The sequence below is a fragment of the Spea bombifrons genome, chromosome 13, assembly GCF_027358695.1.
Source record: "Spea bombifrons isolate aSpeBom1 chromosome 13, aSpeBom1.2.pri, whole genome shotgun sequence".
NCBI classification, from domain to species: Eukaryota; Metazoa; Chordata; class Amphibia; order Anura; family Pelobatidae; genus Spea; species Spea bombifrons.
The window spans coordinates 4,421,062-4,440,430 of NC_071099.1; the positions used below are offsets into that span (position 1 = coordinate 4,421,062).

Genomic DNA, 19,369 nt, shown 5'->3' on the forward strand with positions numbered 1-19,369 from the left:
GCTCTGACACAAATTCTCACTAGCAGGTACACACTTCCTTTCTAGAGATCTGACAAAATTAGTATATGTATCAAATCCTTGTACGCAAGGCACCTTCTCTGCCATAGGTCTCTTTTGTTCTTTCACAGATCAGTAAATTACATTTAATGTGGATAAATGCAAAATAATGCAGTTACCACAGTCTGACCATTTTCCCAGCGTACCTAAATTATTTGCCATTCAACCTATCCCTCTAGGAACAGCAACCATTAAGACTTTCTGCAACATCACTAATAAAGCTAAAAACTAGTAAAAGATCCCTGAGGTATCACACTGGTAGTACAATCTTCTGATCAGAGTGAAAATTCTTGTTGCAAACTAAGAACCACTCTATCCGGGAGGATCCTCAGGAATGGCTCCAAACTGGAGAAGGCCTGGAGCTCACCCACTCGTCTTGCAGAAGTGATGGCCACCAGGATGACAACCTAGTAGGTGAGTAGTTTCAGAGAAGTCCCTTGTAGAGAGGCGAGTTATCTTGGAACAAGGTTAAGATCCCATGGGAGAACTGAGGAATGGGACCTTACACCCTGCACCAAGAAACAAAAAGGTTCTCCAGACCTTCTGGTATTTGGCTAAAGTGTAGATGTAGATAGACCTCTAGAGATCAAGATTTCCCTCTCAGAAGCAAGGCAGACAGGTTGAGATGGGAAGAAACCGGGTGGAGAATAGGACCCTGGCAGAGAATGCCCTTCACCTGAGGAAGACGGATTGGCCAGTCTACGGCCAGACGGGTAAGGGATGAGAACCAGATCCTTCTTGGCCAGATAAGTCTTTGGTTTCTTGGAATCACCATGAATTGGATCCGAATTAAGTTTCAGGTACCTCATCCTGCAGGTTTAAGGTAAGAGAAAGGGGTCTTGTTGCTGCTGCAGCCTGCTGCTGTGGTTCCTTGGATTCACCCAAGGACCGATGCCAGGAATTCAAACAACATATACCCCCCTGGGGCTCCAAAGAAAAAAAATAATAAAGGGAGCATAACTAACATGCCTCCTACCGGAGTAGGGCAGGAAACATCAATTGGGAGTAAGGGGGAAGCCCACTTTTTTATAGGGTTTCCTGCCCCACCTGGTAGGCGGAGCCATCTCTCCATCTGCGCCACCTGGAATGGTAAGGAAATGTCTTCTGCACCACCTTGATCAATTATTTTAGTCACTCAAGCAAAAACATCACAAAGCACTTTTAAGACTTTTTACCCCCAATCATTGAATGGTTAACTTAATTTTGGCAGTTCAGCTCTTCTTGCAGTAGAAGCTTAGAGGGTTTTTTCCTTCATAATAATGGATATACCCCAGAGAGTGGTATTTATATCAAAAGGCCACATTTTTAGATACACCACCTAAAGAGGATTGTATTCTAATACATTGGTTCATTCTTGCATTAGTATTTAGTACAAAGCAAAGCTCATGATGCATTAATTTACCCAAAATAAAAGGACACAGGAATTATGCTTACAAAATGCTGATAAAATTTGTCACTGCAAGCTTTTCAGAGGACTTTATGTGAAATGCAATATCACGGTTGAAAAGTCTTCCCCTTACTAACTGCTGAAGTATTTCACGAGTCTAGGACAGGGAGGCAGAAATTATGGGCTACTAGAATGAAATTATTGCCCTGTCAATAAATAAGAAACTTAACAGTTGCTATCAAAAATAAAAAAAGTACAGGACACAGACTTTCACATGAACAAATGTGAACAAATACAAAAGCAGGCTATTACTAAACTTCTGATCAGTGTCCACCATCACCCGTATTTATTCACAAAGGCAGCCCAGCTGAGCACACACACAGCTGTGGTGCACCACTGAGACAATGGAAAGACCAGATATATGCGTCTCACATGCTGTCCACATTCTTCTAACCATTTACTTAACCAACAGTAGGGTCTTTGTCTACACCATCTATCCCTTTTTCTTCACGTTTTAACTTGCCAGTTCCCCCAATGGTACACATTATCCACTGACTTGGAATCGCATTTTATTTACAACATTTTAATACAAATAACAACAAGTGCTTTGATTATTTTTGTAGAAAATAAACATTATTTAATAATTACAAAAACAGCATGTTCAATGTCTGTTGCATACATTACTTGGGGGCTACAACAATCCAGTGGTTTTAAGGACACTGCAGAGCATCTCATTATCGTCGAGTCTACACAGAGCCCTGGGTGGAGTAATGATGTAAGCATAGAACGTTGCATGGGTAAATACAAACACACTAAACATGCATTAGGTCAAACAGTTTTAAAAGGACAACTGTTGACACTCTTCCCACGTCTTATCAGTGCAGGGGGAAGACTATGATAGATGTGATGGCTCGGAAGGGTGATATCTCCAGCTGCTAATTGCCTGTAAACAAGCAGGGAGATCTTGGAGGCAAGGGAGCTAGGGAGGAGGCACAGGCGGTGACAGCTGGTGGTGGGATAATATAAATAGCTTTTTATCAATGTCCGTCCAAATGGGAATATCAAGCTCAGAAACGTACCAACCCTCTGCACCTCTCCCTCATCCGTACCTGAGGTAAGACACAAAGTAAGGTCATGAACAATAGTAAATACCCAATTGCACAGAATGGTGAGAAGGGGAAATTCAGAAAGGAGAATTCATGCCAAGTTTTGTTTCAAATTGTAGCTTTTGGCGCTTTTGATAACGGACCCGAACCCTGATGAAAAAGAAGAAAAAAAAAGGCAAACATAAGCGTTTTTATCACAAACAAAAGAAGATATTTTACATTATTTCCCCAACATACTACGTCTACCTTATTTCATGCAGCTTGACTATTTCATTGATTACAAGGACAATAAGAAGTGAAAGTGATCCCAGCAGCCAGGCTAAGAGTGGGATGTCCAAAAAGTGAAATGCCAACGGCGAGTCTGTGTTTGTCCATAGTTTCAGGTCCAGGGCAGTCTGCAGTGCCTGCGCCAGCACCCTGACAGAAAAATGGAGAGTCAGAGAAAATAGAGACAATATACGACTGCTCCATGGCACAAGCCACCGCTCTCACTACTTACAACACTGGCAGTGTCAGACTCCACCATCTGTTAGAGAAAGGGCTTCGTTTCCACAGCGGTTTGGAGCGGTGCACATGACTTATTGAAATGAACACTAAAAGACAAAAAGGGATTAGACAGTGTAACATTTCCTTCACTTTCATCCTGAGCCGTTCTCTCTCACCTGTGTGCAGGACAATAAGGCAAGCAGCAAGCTTCTGGGCAAGCAGCAGAGCCCCAGAAAGGGAACCAAACCAATCCGGAGAGTCTGCAGAGTCACTATGACAAGAGTAGTGATCAATAAAAACACTTGCAATGAGCAGAGCAGACATCTATCCTATCCGGCTATAGGCTACCTTTGGAATAATCTTGCAACTGACTCTTTGTATTGCTAACCCTTACCTGTGCACTGTGATGCAAGAACAGTTGGTTGTGTTGTTATAGGATGAAATCTCACAAAATCTTTGAAGCGAAAACCAGAAGCAGGCCAGACAGCAAGTGCATGATGGCATAAACTTAAGTAGGAAGCAAATTAGAAAGTAATGCTGCGTCTGTAAATAGACAAAAACAGATGTAAAGGGTGGTCACCGATAGCGTGATATTCTATTAGAGACAAGTTGCACTTTTAACGTTTTCCTTTCCCTCTCCCCAGTTTGTCTCTGTCTCAAATTTAATAAAGATTTACTTGTTGAATTCATGAACCACACTTGAGTGTGGATTATTTACATTGACTGATGTTTAACCACTTCAGTCCCAGGAGATTTTTGTCTCCTATATAAGTTGTTTTTTCAAAGAGAGATAGAGCTTTCTTTTGATACCATAGTTAGATAATTAGCTGAAAATTTAAGATGAGAAATTTAGTAAAAAACTAGCGTAAATTAGGAAGAAGAAAAAAAAAAACAAAAAAAAAACAAAAAAAAAAAAACTAACTTTTCCCTCTGAATCCTCACAAAATTAGATAAAGTGATGGAAAATCCCCTTCAGGTTTATCAATTCAGTTGTCCTGATTTCAGAAATACCTAACTTCCATAACTTTCCCAGCACTTATGGGGAACATACTATAAGGTGTAAAAATTCAACGAAAAAATGTACATTAGGTATGATGGGATTGCAATTTAAACAAACAAATCAAAAATACCCACAAAAGCATATAATTCTGTAAAGCAGACAACTCAGACTATCATATTAGGGGTATTTGGGCACTCTTCATGCAGCTATTTGGCCACCAATCACTGTCCAAGGTGGCTGCAGAAATTATTTCCTGCTGGCTTCTACTGACAGGGGGGAGTCCAGGCTGTCAAACGACAGCCTGATCTCCCGTGTAGCGGCAGGGATGTGCCCCTGGAAGAAAAGCAGGACGCAACGGTGCTTTAGATGTGTTTCTTTAGATGAGTTTTATGGATGTACCGGTTGCTTGTTTGACGTGATTAATCGTTTGCATTATGTCGGTTTACCTTTTTGGGAATAGAATGAAGGTTTTTGCCAGTTGCTACAGTCATAATGGAATTATCAGGTGGTTTTCCAAGCAGAGACACACTATGACATTAAGCATAAGAAGAAATGTGAAAATCGTAAAACAAAACAACAGTGTCCCAAATATGTCCCAAGATATATGCAATATAATAGGGTTTCCTCACCTGAGCAAAGGGTAACAGAAGCAAGACAGCCATAGAATATCTGTAGTACTAAGGAGTGGAGGAAGCTGCAGCATACACGCTAGAAACTGCAGATGACAGAAAACATAGCAAACCCCACAATGACTATTATCTATTTAGAATATAGGTCTTCTTATACTTCTGCCAGGCACTCTCTCAAGTGGAAGCTCCACTTTATTGTGATCAATGAATGGATTTCAGGACATCTGAAAATCTCATAAAAGTCCACTCACATTTTTTCGAACATCTGCCCCTTAATTATGGTGTCAATATTTCCAGACACGATGTCTTCATATGGATACTATGCGGTCATTAAGGGGCCTCACCTGCACGATGACAAGGGTCAGTTGGCACTGCAGGAGAAACAGGAAGCACTTCCTGATACCATATGTAGCATGACGAGCCTGGGGACAAAGAGACAGTCCAAGGATTGCTAAACAACAAATCCCATAGGGCAAAAATGCACACTAGTGAAGAACGATGACCTCAGAATCAGACAGCTAGTGATAACATAAAACAGAATTTATGAAATCCCACACCAGAGCCAACATCGAGATTCGAACAAATGCCAAAATCCTGGCATCACAATGAAGATGCCATAAATCAGTCACAGATATTGGCACAAAAGGTTTGTCAAAACAGTACTGACCTGCTCAATGAGACGGATGATGCCCACACATTCCTCCTGTCTGAAGGACACGGAGCAAGGCAAGCTGTTCAGAGATGCCGAGAGTTGCAGAGGCGAGAGTACTTCTGTTTCTGTTGTCCGTAACGGACCGCTTACATAACCAAACATATCCCAAGAACAACGGGATGGGTAGAGTGGGTCCAGGGAGATACTGCAGGGATGAGATACATATATAATAGACGCACTGAAATTAGTACTGATATATAAAGGAGAATGCACTTTAGAGTTCCTATGATTTTATTAATATTCTGTTAAAATATATTTTTTCTCTAATATAAACACATAAGTACATATAACATATACAAATATATAGGAAAGTTATACATAAAGCTTGCGTGGATTTAACCTGTATGACAACCCCAATTACCTTGGTCATACATCAGTTTGTATCCAGTCCATTATGAATAACAATCACACACAGTAACTTGCCAATGTTAACTTACAATACCATACATTACTTGACAATACAATGTGGATTTGTAGATTTTGAGTTATACTATGACTTAGTATTGGCTAATCCAGGGGTTCCAGAGCTTAGAAAATGTATGCAATTTATTTTACTTTGCATAATAAAAGCTTTATCATTGCCATAAAGCAGTGCAACATTAGATACCTCTAAATGTAGAATAGCAACTCCTGGGGTAGGGATTACCAAAAATGTATTTCCAGAACTACCCTAACTTCTCACATGACCACCATACATGCATGGGATCTCACCACTGTCTTGTCACATCTTCAACATAGTGGTGCTTTCTGTCTATCTTTTGTAATCTATTAGGGTTAAGTGCCACCTATTAACCCCTTAAGGACCTTTCTTTCCTTTTTGTACCTTTGTGACAAAGGCTGTTAACATGTTTGCAGTGCTCATGCATAGGTGTAATTTTCTTCACTCTCGTTTACTGTACCCACACAAGTTATATAATGTTCTACAGAACAAGAAGGGTTTTCTTAAGATGCTATTTTGATATCTAATTTACTATAAAGAAAAATAAGATATGGAGAAAAATTTGAAAAGTTTTACTCGTCTACAAAAGCTACTGAAAAAACCTGCTAAATAGACTCTACTATTTGTCCTGAATTTAGAAATACCCAATGTTGGTGTTTTTGCAAGTTATAGGGAAATATGTACAAGTAGCGTTTTACCATTTCAAAACCATTTTTTCCCAAATCAGGTCATCCTGAACCCATGCCCTATTTGGGACATCTTTGTACCCGGCCAATTAAATTTACTCCATCAAACCGTATATTTTTGAAAACTAGACAAGCAAAGGTATTTCAAATGGTGGTATTTTAACTCTTTCCATGCCAGGGTTTTTTGGAAGATACAGTGCTATTTTTTTTTTTTTTTTATATTTTACTAATAACAGACATGGAGGGTACTGACCTGATATCACTTTGCAAAAAAAGTCCACTGTTTCTGATGCTTGCAGAGCTCCCCAGACAACAGGTCACTTCCTCATACTCCTGCATTATCTGAATCATTTCACACATGGCTGGAAGAGAAAGCAGGGTCAACAAACCCAGTGATACTCCCCCTCATTCATTTTATTTATTCTTCCCAAACATGCTTACTTTCAGGGGTGCAGTCTGTAAAAAGTGGAACCAGCAAAGGAACATTATCAATGTTCTGAAGATGAGGTCTAACCTGGTGGATGCCACGGGGAAGCTTTGCCTAAGGAGAAAAAGCGAAAAGCTGGTGACGCTGTCAGAAGCAAAGTTTCAAGCACCTACACATGCCAACACAATGACCACCCGGAAAGATACAGAGTGCCTGACCTTTCACGGAGGGTAGTGTCTTGGAGACAAATCACATTCACTAACCCTGTTGGAGTCTTCCAAGAAGCTGGGTACATCACTATCTGTGGGTTGAAAGCTAATCATATCAGCATGACCCTCATCTTCCATAAGGAGGAGTCCCTCTGCATCTTCTCGGGATGCTGAAATATGTGAAAGTAAACAAAATAGGGGGTGAAAATTATTAATAGATTCTAAGTAATGAATTACAATGTTTAAAGTGGTAGTCATGCTAAGTTTTTAATTTCACAAATAAGTCAAGCAAACCGTATTTATGTAATTGATCCGTATCTTTCTTTTTAAGCAACAAGAAAATGAATTTAACCATAATTTTCAATAGGGTCATGGTATACTGACAATCGGGATTCCGCTTAGCTACATAGGGTAAGGGGCGCATTTAAAGTATATTTGTCTGCAATCCCTATACTTGGATGCAACAGACCTTTTTATTTAGGACATTAGTGAGCAATGGAGAATATAAGTCTATGCAGTGCTGAGTAACAGTTCAAATCTAGGTGAATCTAGGTCAGATTTATCTTTTCGAAACTCAGCCTGCGATGGCAAAGAACAACAGGATCAGTTAAAGTTATGATGGTGGGAATCAACTGGAAGAATAAAATCGAAAGTTCAAATTCAAATGCTTAGTACCTAATGCTATCTACTCACTCTGGTTAAGGTCATCTCGCAGGGAGCCTGCATGGCTTGGACTGGATGGTGGAACTTCTGACCCTGGTCCTTCACCATTAGGTGTTAGGGATATGTGACAGTTCCACCCAGTTTCCAGACCCATCTTTTCTGCAAATACCTGGGTAAAGGTAGGACATTGTTTATGAAAATAAATAAATAGAAGGCAATATTAATATAGCATTTCAGCTGCTCACCTTGCTCCTGAGTTCATCCTCCATGGAAAAGTAGACAAATCTTATGCAAGCATTCACTAAAGCATCTATTAGACGCACAATGTCCAAACGAGCCTGATACTGAGAAGACACCATTCCCATGAAAATCTGACCACTTAGAGCCTGTGTAAAATCCTCTGCCACTTCTCCAATGCCTTCTGTGTCCATGGCAAGAAATATGCAAGAAAAGGGAAATTAGACCAGAGAAAATATATAAAATAAAGACCAAAAAAAAAAAAAAAAAAACACACAAAAAGTATCTCTTTACATAGTGCGGTCGCGTAAACCCCAAATTATATATTCTGCCACTCGGGCAGAGAATTAAAAAGAGCAAGGTGGGCAAATATTCCAGCTCACTCTCCTGTGGAAGGTAAGCTGGAATTCCATGCTCAACGTTCAGTAAAGCTAGTAAAGCCAACAACAGGTGCAGAACATGATCTTCCTAAATACACAATTGTAGATAGATAAACAAAACACCCACCATCAGAGCTCCAGCTATCGTGTCGGCCAGTGGTTTTGAGAGGGATAGTTCCACCAGAGTCACATAAAGCAGAAATGGTGCTTTGGCCAGGAGTATGCTGCATCTCTATACATTTTCCATGAAGCTGGTGTGACAAGGAGTAATGCATGGGCTTGTAAGAGAATGCTGAGCAGTAGCCAGATAGGCAGGCACGCTGATAGAAATCCAAAACCTTCTTCCTAAGGTAGAGAATAACAGTGACAGTACAGAGAGTTGGGCAAGAGAGAATAAAAAAGTGCGGAGAGGAGAGAAAAAAAATAAGACATCGGATGAGTATAGGGAAAAGGCATAAAGGACACTCATAAATGCAGATGCAGGAACAGGGTGCCGAGTACCTGTCAGACCCAGAAAGAGGGTAGATGTCAGCTCCGTCCCAGAAATCTGTGCAAGCTTCAAGGATAACGTCGGCTGTTCCATGGGACAGCATCTGCTCAGTGTCTGAGAGAGTGAATACAAAAAAGGCTTGAGGAAACAAAAGTAGAAGAGCGTGTGTGACAGAATGACCAGTCATACAGGGCCCAAGGAACTCAAAGATGGCTCCAGCCTGGCTGCCAAACAGGCAGGAACTCCATTGTGTAAACTAACCCCCCCATTAACAGGATTGCTGCCAGGGGGATATTCAGTAGCTAAAGGGGATTAAAGGTTGGGTGGTCTACATGTACCCGTTTATCAATGTTGACTTATGTTAATGAAGTTCTGTGGCTATACGAGTATGTTTTACATCAATACTGTTCATTCCTGCTGTACTCAATTAAAAGGTAGTTGTGTCTACTTATTGGGTACACATAGCAGGGTTCCAAGGTGCGCATGCTGGCTGGTGCTGGAAGTTACTAGAGGATACATGTGGGTGATCTCTGGGAGTTACTACAGCTCTCTTGGTGAGCCTGTTACAGTGTGTAAATATGTATTTAAGAAAGAAATAGAAACATCACAATGTTTGAAAACATAACAATAAAAGAATCCACGTTAGCAAAAGGGTTGGGAGAAGCAAATATGACATTCATTAACTGACTTACTAGTAGTAAGATCCCTCACAAAAAGACTGATCATATGGCTGAGGAGGGGTCTCCGCTTGGTAGATAACGGAAACTTAGACAGCAATGTCTCTTTCACAGACTCATCATTTGGAAGGCGGTAGAGAGACACGTGATTCTGTAATTTAAACAGATCCTTGGCTCCCGGAGTGAATCCTAGAAACGATGAGAATAATACATTTGTATCCACGATGGGTGACAGAAGAAAACGAGGAAGTTAAACCGTGAATGCACACATCGCTATGTTGAGCATCTGTCTGTACAGACGCACAGCATCACTTAAAGGCCAATACCAGATTCCACTTCCCCATTAGCAACACTTTACCAATTAGCCTGGAGAAGTCACACAGGCCCCAGGGAATGTGCCCCGGAAGCACAGAACATTGTGTTTCTTGCAGAGCTATGTGCCTCATATGGTCAGAGAACCGGCAGAGGGTGGTAGTCACTCCAGGGTTACAGAGGTTTAGTAGCACATTTAGTCCTATAGGTTTGAGAGAGCTCAGATGGAGTTGCCAGTTGGATTCATCAAACTGGATGCTCTGTGGATTCTGTTGATCTTGTGACAGACGGAGCATCTCTAGGTGACAGTCACATATATAATCTTCCATTTCACTATTAAGCTGTGGGTAACAAAAGGGTAGCCGTATTACCAGCAGTAATACAGTGATACAACAGTACAATAGTCCAATTGAAAACTAGCTTTTGTGAATTAAGTGGCTAATCAACTGACACCGCACACACTCTTACCAGCCCTCCTGCATCTTGACTGAAGCTCACGTTAGACCCAGAAGCATGTTTGCTCCGAGTGTGTACCTTTCTTTCATTAGGCTTACTGGGATCGGCAGGCTGTTCGTTTGTGTCATTCTCATTCACTAATTGCAAAGTGTCTGTGTTTGCCAGAAGTGCAACCATCTCTTGTGGCTGCAAAGACAATACCGCAAATACATTTGTAAAGCTATAGACAGGGTACACACTAATCAGCCCAAAACCGGAACGCAATTATTCATCTGTTTATTTAATTTAGCTTTATAACACGCTTTTTCCTCCATTTATTCACTTCATTTACTAAAACACGTCATTTGTTACGTGTTGAAGCTGTAGCAAAATCACAAACACCTGAAGCGCAAAATAGCCCTTGCCCTTACGGGGTTAATCAGTACATGGTCTGCAGGGAAGCTGTTCCACTTATCCACCACCCTCTAGGGGAAATAAAAACTTAACTTAGCTTTAAAAGTTGTGTGCCCAATATACAAGATAATGCAGAGAAAATGATCTTAAATACAGTACGTTTGGGTAACACACTTTCAAACATTACCTCATCTTCAAGCTCAGCCTGGCAGTAGGAGCGTAGGGACATCTGGTCAGCCATATCCTCGTGTCTGTCTGTAGCCTGATCTACCCTTCCACTAAAAAACAGAACCGTCTCTGGGCTGGGATTAGGCCACGAGAGGATGCCCTGCTTATCCACACAGCATAGCACCTGAAGGAAAGAAGTACCACTGGAACATCAACGCAACCACCGTTCAGATCTCAGTTTAAAACTATCTCGCTCTGGCTTACAGTAACAGATCCTAGGCCATGCAGCAAGCTTGAGGTGTATGCCAGATTCTCAGAGCTTCCCACGAGGACACGGAGAAAGTGTGAACACGTGCAGCGCATCAATTCCTGACAGCAAATACAAAAAAAAGTAAAAACAAATAGAAAGACGCAGAAGTTGTAATCAGAATTCAGCAGCTCATTGAACAACTGACTGATCTTTCCAGATACATTTAAGGAAAAATGACAAGCTATTATTATTGGATAACTTATTATTATTATTATTATTATTGGATAACTTTCAGACAGGTACTCACCTGTGCAGACACTACCTCGGTATAGCTGCTGAGAGTATCTTCAGAAAACTTAGCCATCTGGTGCCAGGACATGAAACACATAATTGGGGTTATTTACAAGAGACGGATTTTGCTTGTAAACTCTAACTATGGATAATGAAGGGCCATTGCTGCCAAACTTGGTCTGGACCTGCATGAAGCGCAGTTTGATAACGGAGGTTAAGTTGAAGAACGGATTTAGGTATGCATTATAAAAGGTCCATTCGCAGAAGCTCCTCACCGGGGCTGCCCTTTCATTATACATAGTACCATCAGGGTATTCAAATATTCGGCTATCCTGCATTAGTGAATAGACCCCAATCACCTAGACACATATGAAATCTCCAATAAACTTCAGGAAATCTAAAAAGTTCAGAGACCCTCACCAAGGCAGTTGGAGAAATCATGCTCATTTGAGCCAGAACACGCGCCTCTCCTAGCGCCGTTACTAGGATCCACATAACCGGGAAAAGAAGGGGAAGCACCGGTATCACAGCGTTCACCTGAATAAACAAAACACCACGTCTGTTTCTAGGACTCAAGAACAAAATCTGTTCACACGCTTAGGAACAAGATGTAAAGTAACTGTAAAACAGGCGAGAACTACTAAAAGTACCTGCAATTGCAGCAGCGCATACGGCGCAGGCGGGATGCCAGGAGCATGGAACAGAAGACGCAAGGCGTTGGTGATAAGGAAGGTTACCTGAGACATCAGAACAGTGACCATGAACATTCAGAAACGGATGTGCACAACGGAACAACACAAAGTCAGACACAATAGCCATGAACTCACCACAATGATGGGAACAGCATATATCAGCATCACAGACTGAACTGTAAACCTCTCATTATCCAGAGCAGTTCCGGGGCGAGTGAGGGCCCGATCCAGCCAGCTCCTGAGAGTGGGAGGAAGAATGTGTCTGAGTGCACCTGATCCAATCTGTTCTTTAGAAAGCAAGGGTGTAAAAGACAGCTCAGAAGAAACGTAAGAGAGGAAGAGTCAGCTACTGAGTTCTTGGAAAAGCAAGGCAGTTTGAAGAAAAATAAAATGTTAAAATGAGAAGCACGGATCAGATTGAAATGTTGAAAAGGGATGCTATTAGACGTTCTTATTAGAGACAGCTCAGTGAGACTACTTCTTGGCAAGATAATATGTATTGTTACATTCTTTTTACCCAAAAACGAAAACCATGTTATAAGAATAAGATCTATAAATAAAGTTAAAAAAAACTGATTAAAACTGTTTTTGGGTAAATGGATATTGCTATACTGGTAAAAGTGTGTAGAGAGCATCTGAACATGGAATAAAGTGTAAAGTCACCTAAACTTTCAAGATTTTTAAGCTGTAATATTCATGCTTAAAAACTCAGTAACTACACGTTAATAATCTTGGGGAGAAGCTGCAGCTACAGAGCTCTCCTCCTCCTGTATGGTCTGAGGATTAATTCTACTGATCGGTCGCTTGAAGCAGCCAATCAGTGTCAGGAAAGAACTCCCACTAAGCCAGCACTGGAGCAGACTGGGGGAGGTTTATCACAAGGCATCTCATCCATACAAAATTGCAGGCAGCAAGGAACAGGTCAAATGCACATGTGGGGATTCCCAGTCATATCGTTCCTCAGCTTAATTGCATCTAGGTATTATAAAAAGACCCCTACAATCTAATGTGAACCAGGCCGTGTCTTATTCCCGTGACAACTTTAAGCTTATCCCATGCATTTATTACCCCTAAACCACGGCACAGGCGAATTCTTTACCTGACATTTTCCAGTACAGGTGTTTTCAGGACACGGAAGAGGTGATGTTGCTGTGGGTCGTGGGGAATCCTCTTACCCTCAGCACGTGGGGATGGTGGAGGAGAGAAAGGAGGAAAGAGGTCTCCTGGCTCTAGGACAATGTGCTCATCGTCCTAATAGGGGGAGAGTAGGGTTCAAGCAAGGGTCCACAAGATTCTTTATATCATAAGCAACGAAGGCACTGCACTGTGTGAATAACTAAGTAGTATTTTGTTTGGATAGTATGACATCAACAATGGAATAAAATAGCAACAGCATGCACAATTATATGCTACATGGATGTTTGACTCCAACATACAGTATGAGTTGTGAAACACAGAACCTTAACCACCTTTAGCATTGAGGCTAGCCAAGTGGTAGTTCTCTGTGTGTGGTTGACCTAGAGTGGTGTTCTATGTCTTTAGCTAGAAGATTATATAGAGATTTCAACCACAGTTGGAGAGCTACAAGTTATTTGTGCTCAAATCAATGTTATAAAATTTGAGTATGAATATGCCTGACGAAATCAAAACGCTTTTTCTACTGCAAAGTATGTTTTAGGATCTCTGGTCTGAAACCCTGGTAAGTTACCTTCATTCCACGTAGAGAAGCAAATGATTCCTGTCCTGGCCGTAGAGCTATAATATCCCCATCCACCAACAAGTTGACCGGCAGGTTGACAAGTCTTCCATCTCGATACGCCCAGTGAAGAGACCATGAAGGAGCCGTTGGCATATACAGATCAGGATAGAGAGTGTCCCCCCAAATCATCTCCAGCCCACTCTTCAGAGCATCTACAAGAATACATTTGTTATATTATGCTATTCTTCCAACTTTCAAGTGACTGATTAAATACTAGTACCACCACAAACAAGAAAACACTGCAAATCTTTGACGCAAAGGTATCAACATAACTGCAATACTTCTGTGCTAAACGGCTATAGTATGGGATACAGGAACATGACAACACAAGTCATAAATAGATTTTTTGCAATGAATCTTTTTCTGCGTATCCAACAGTCAACTGAACTTCCAGATTTTAAAAAGGGGTACAAACTAAATATACTATGGGTGAAAACAAATGGAAAGTAGAAGTTTTATCTACCATGCTGACCTCTGCTTTTGCCTAGTTTTACTTCAAGAGTTTCTTTTATCTCACACATTTAGTGTACCCACGTGTGTGTGTGTGTGTGTGTGTGTGTGTGTGTGTGTGTGTGTGTGTGTATATAAATATTTTTGCGAGATAAGTAGGACTTTCTTTTAATATCCTATTCATTTATGTAAAACATTATTTTTATTAATATTAAGAAGTATTGTTACATTCACTTTGATTTGCCAATGCTGAATATATTTTTATGTGACATATTGCTTCAGATTCAAAAGTAGCCATTCCATAGCATAAGGAAAGAGAACCCATATCTGGATTTGTAAATTATGTAAAACACAGAGAAAAAACGTTAAAAGATCAGACTTTTGGAAAATGCATTTAGATTATTGTATATTATCTCTTATAATAATTATCATGTATGACATATAAGTAGCCACTTTGATTTGCGACATACGCATGCTGAAAAACACCAAGCTCCAGGTCCTGGTAGATCTTTGTTCATTGGTATTAATGTTATAATACAATAATATCTGTATTAGATTTAAAGAGACAAGATGTAAAGTACTAGAAAAAGCGACAGGTAGAAACAAAGAGTTTGCATGTGGATACACATATTGAAGTGGCTGGTAGTAGATGAATTAGTTACCATTAATCTCTGTGATGATCTTTGTCAGTCTCCTTTCCACTTCTCTTTCTTTAAGAATCTCCAGTCGTCTCATTAGAAACAAATCAAGGAGAAGCAAAAGCAAGAGGGCCAAGGCATTACCCAATTCAGAGCCCTGACTGCAAAAAAAACAAACAACCCTGAGTAACAAAACATATCAAAGCCTAACTTTCTAAACGTATAACTCTCTCAAAAAGATAATACATATCTTAGTGTGCTAAAGTAGAAAGAGCACTATAAGAGATTTGTATAAAACATCTGTATGTATTTTCTATGGGATCCGTTAGGGTTACAATTCAATATTTAGGGTGTCTCGTAATTAATTGCTACTGTGTGTTAAAAAAAAAGAAAAAAAAAAGATGATTAAAACGTGACTCAATAGTGCAGACAAAAACTGCCTATACGTTGTGCTACTAATGTCTTAGTTTTGAAAACTTTTTAGTAATATATTTCAACCTCTTGAACTAATCAGGAATGGGGATATCAGTAGCATTCTGGGACACATCATCCCTAATTGCAAATCATTTATTGCAAGCATAGCAATGCCAAGACAAACAAGCATTCTGTAGATGGAGTTTGCTTGGCAGCTCCCTCTTTAAAATATGGGTTCAGTATGCCCACAGTCCTGTCTTCACCATGAGAGGCCTGTGGAACAGGCTTGGGTGCTATGATTTCCCAATTTTATTCTGCACCCCAAAATCAAAGAATCAGTGACGAAGATAGTAACCAGTAATGAAGTCATTTCGCTCACCTCCCTTCAGGCTGGCTGCCGTAACAGCATACAAGTAAAAACGTAGCAAGCAACATAAGAGCAGCGCCAGGCCAATGGAAGCAAGAGGAGCGGTTGCCATGATATAGGAAGCTCTGCTTCCAGTCCTGAGGAAGGGAGGGAATCAAGTCAATACATCTAATAGGAGGTTAAAATGCCTGTTTATCTAACACATCACATTTTACAAAAGTAGATCACGTGTCAGGATAAGGTAAAAAATGACTTAAATAAGTGAAGTACCGTCTGTTTCCTATTGCAACATTCTGATATAAATGAGCAAACTAAGGTAAATGCAACTTCCAGCCTACATGTATTAATAGCCACGATTTAGCAAATTATATGATACAGGCATTGGCAGTAAACGTAGCTTCTGGTACGACACCAGGGAAGCAACTATTTCCAACCATAAATGTTGCTTTGTTGACAAAAGGTATCAAACAACAATATAAAATTGTTCTTCTGAAGACAATATAATGGGATGGAAATAGTTGCTACCCTGGAGTCGTACCAGAAGATACATTTACTAGCAATAACTATATCTCATATAATTTGGTAAATTCTGTTTAAGTGTATCTGTGATTCATGTTGCCTGTAAACATGTTATTAATAGAAAAGGATCATTTGGATGACACATACGAAATGTTTTGTAGGCTTTTAAAAATATCTCTAAAAAAGCACAAAACATAGAAAATATATTCTGAGAACATGGTTTGCCATATCATCTTGGATTCATTTCCTAAAGGTGGATGCAGCCATAAAGGAATGAAGGTTTCTGGAATCTCAACGATAAATATGTTTACTAGCAATACCTATATTTCATAAAATTTGCTAAATTCTGTAAACAGAATACACTAGTACCTTTCTCAGAAATGTCTTGTTCTTTTGTCTCTGGTGGTTTCCCAGGGCCAATGACAACTGTTCTTGCAAGCGTGACAGAGCCTGGCGAGTAGAGAGGCCCAAACATGGCCTGTGGCCATCCTGTCAAAAACAGAAACCAATGCGATGGTTCAGATCCCATACAAAAATGATTAAACCGCTTAAAGTACTCAATCCAATCTAATACCTGGATCTTCTCTTCTGGCTCCATGCAGGGCACTTAGAAACACTCATGTATAGGCATATATTCCACTTCTGTACCACCTAAGCGACAAAAGAATCATGCATCAATACAACAGGCAACAATATTTCACACGTTATTGATTACAACTTGGCATCAAATAGTTAAAACAAAATTATGGTATTTATACACTGTAGAAGTATAGGAATCTTTACAATCTGCATAATGGTAAACATGGGATTAAACAATATACACAATATAATATAGAAATAAGAGTTCAGTAACATAAAATCACCATTAGCGGAGTAGGGATTATGCACAAAACGTGATTTAAAGTCTATGTAGGAAAGGACTTCATAGCATTACCATAAGGAACCACCTCGGTGTGGTGAAAGTCACCCAAAATATCACATGACTGACAAATATGGCAGCCTCCAGGTAAAGCAAGTTTATTGGACTAATAGGAAATAAAAATTTTTCCCCTTCCCCTTTGCAGCAAGTGGAGAGTTTTATGAGCCAGAAACAGATGCATTCATAAAAGACTACAATAGATTTATATATATTGTACAGCGCTATGGAATTTGATGGCGCTATATAAAACAATAAATTATATAATATATATATATATATATATATATATATATATTAAAACCGGAAGCCTAGAGGCTCTCTGTGCAGACTTCTCTCATTCTAGAAGCCATAGGTCAGAACACATCACTCCAATGAACCGCGATGTCATTGTTCTCAAAGTGTTTGTGAAGCAACCTGATTTTTTTCCTGCCTCGCGCTAAATCTTACAAATGTGTGCAGCACTGTGTAAAGTTACCAATATAGTACACAACACTAGATTTATAAATAATGGAATTGCTTCCTTTCACGCATTAAAACATATAAGGATCAACCCCAGTATATCCTCGTATATGGGGAGCATTTGAAGCAGCTGCATAACGATATGGAAGTTCCATGTTCTGCTCAATACGGATATTGCGGCCCGAATAGCAGATCCAATTGCGGTGAATGCTGCCGACATTGACGTTACATTGTAAGAACCTCTCAGAAGAACTCCAGAGTGATACAGAAGCCCAAGCAAGTTTCAAACGAAGTAAACATTCTTTTTGGGTACAGATTTCCAGTGCATTTCCCACATCATACTTGGTGGAATCACGTTTCACCAGCGTGAGTAATTTGTTAACACAAACAACGTGCAACTGCTGGACATAGTGAACAGAGGTGAGCTTCACTTATTTGCTGCAATGGAACCTGACATCAAGGAACTTCCATCTGCTCACCAAGGTCACCAAGCCCAAGGCTCACGTTACATTACATTTATTTATATAGCGCAAGCAGACTCTTTAGCGCCATTACAATCGGTGGGAAAATTGAGAGTCACACACAATAACAAACCGGTACAAAAGGAGAAGAGGACCCTGCTCCTGTGAGCTTACAATCTAGCCGGTGGTTAGGGGCAAGTGAAGCCATAGGTCACATTAATTGACCAACAAATTATAGTCATTGTGTTTTGTATGCTGCATTACTAACAAAAATACATATTGCATTTAGAAGCCTAGCGGGGGTCTTTTACACCAGTAACAGGACCCGGACAGGTGGCCACAGGAGAAAAACAGGCCAGAAAAAGTTAAGTTAAGAAACACCGCACTATAGAGCCTGGCGAACCTCATATTACTAAATTAAAATTACATGTCTCTGTTTAACTGCAAACTATCCAAGATAATAAATCTTACAATCCACAAACACATCATAAAATTATGCCGGACTGTGATTTCTCTTAAACGCTTACCTTAGCAGACCAGGCCCACATACCTGCATACACATTTACACTGGGACGTAAACAGACATGTCTGAAGTGGCCCCAAAATACCTGGCACAACTAAAAACGCAATAACACCATAAAGATACACGTCTGACTAATGATAAAGACATTAAGAAATCCCCCACGGAAAGCCACGATCGCTATGAGAGTGCGCAGAGTATATATAAATATTTTTATCCACATACAGTCACACACGAACTCCACGGTTTATGAGTAGCCGCTCCCGGTCCCCAGTTTAGGCATCAGACCGCCATATTGGTGACGCCTTTAGGTACTAGGAATTTGATTGGACAAACACAGTATCGAAAGGGGCGGGACTTGTGGTTAGGCAAGTAAGGTGATATTATATGGTAATACGTTGGACCCCTGCAGCAATACCTGTCAAAACATTGACAAGTGACGTACAATTTAGTACCGGCTGCTTCATCACACTCCCCGGTTCCAGCTAAGCAATTTCAGTGCCCCGTATGGTCAGGTCAATGTTTGTCCCCTTTCCATTCTAGACGTCTGTAAGATTTAGAGGCTTTTGGCGTTTTAAAGAATTAAATACCCGACGTCTTGCCCAGTTTGCGCTCACTCGTGTTGTTAGGTTGCAGTACTTATATTATTATCCATGTCTCACTTTTTGGCTATACATAGGTGGGACCCATATCAAACATGGCGCTGTTAGCTTCGC

At 40.3% G+C, this 19,369-nt stretch overlaps 1 protein-coding gene across 3 annotated transcripts; it reads right to left on the reverse strand.

Annotated features, from left to right (window-relative positions):
• Positions 1 to 1,996: 1,996 nt before the first annotated feature.
• TMEM94 (transmembrane protein 94) lies at positions 1,997 to 19,201 on the reverse strand. Of its 3 annotated transcripts, none has more exons than XM_053453725.1 (32): positions 19,099 to 19,201; positions 16,869 to 16,945; positions 16,664 to 16,783; positions 15,788 to 15,912; positions 15,019 to 15,155; positions 13,856 to 14,058; positions 13,247 to 13,398; positions 12,283 to 12,385; positions 12,106 to 12,192; positions 11,876 to 11,992; positions 11,472 to 11,528; positions 11,179 to 11,283; positions 10,934 to 11,098; positions 10,366 to 10,539; positions 9,944 to 10,238; positions 9,601 to 9,774; positions 8,920 to 9,022; positions 8,546 to 8,763; positions 8,047 to 8,222; positions 7,832 to 7,970; positions 7,193 to 7,308; positions 6,944 to 7,043; positions 6,756 to 6,864; positions 5,333 to 5,522; positions 5,010 to 5,087; positions 4,666 to 4,751; positions 4,483 to 4,564; positions 3,431 to 3,579; positions 3,213 to 3,307; positions 3,050 to 3,143; positions 2,797 to 2,967; positions 1,997 to 2,700 (listed from the first exon to the last, which is right to left on the reverse strand). In XM_053453725.1, exons 2-32 carry the CDS (start codon positions 16,890 to 16,892, stop codon positions 2,628 to 2,630), a joined length of 4,017 nt encoding a protein of 1,338 aa, XP_053309700.1. In that variant the 5' UTR covers positions 16,893 to 16,945; positions 19,099 to 19,201; the 3' UTR covers positions 1,997 to 2,627. The 3 variants fall into 3 exon arrangements, with proteins under 3 accessions (XP_053309700.1, XP_053309701.1, XP_053309699.1); XM_053453726.1 differs by lacking the exon at positions 19,099 to 19,201 and adding an exon at positions 18,879 to 18,957 and having other exon boundaries at positions 8,047 to 8,219; XM_053453724.1 differs by lacking the exon at positions 19,099 to 19,201 and adding an exon at positions 18,879 to 18,957.
• Between the last annotated feature and the right edge of the window lie 168 nt (positions 19,202 to 19,369).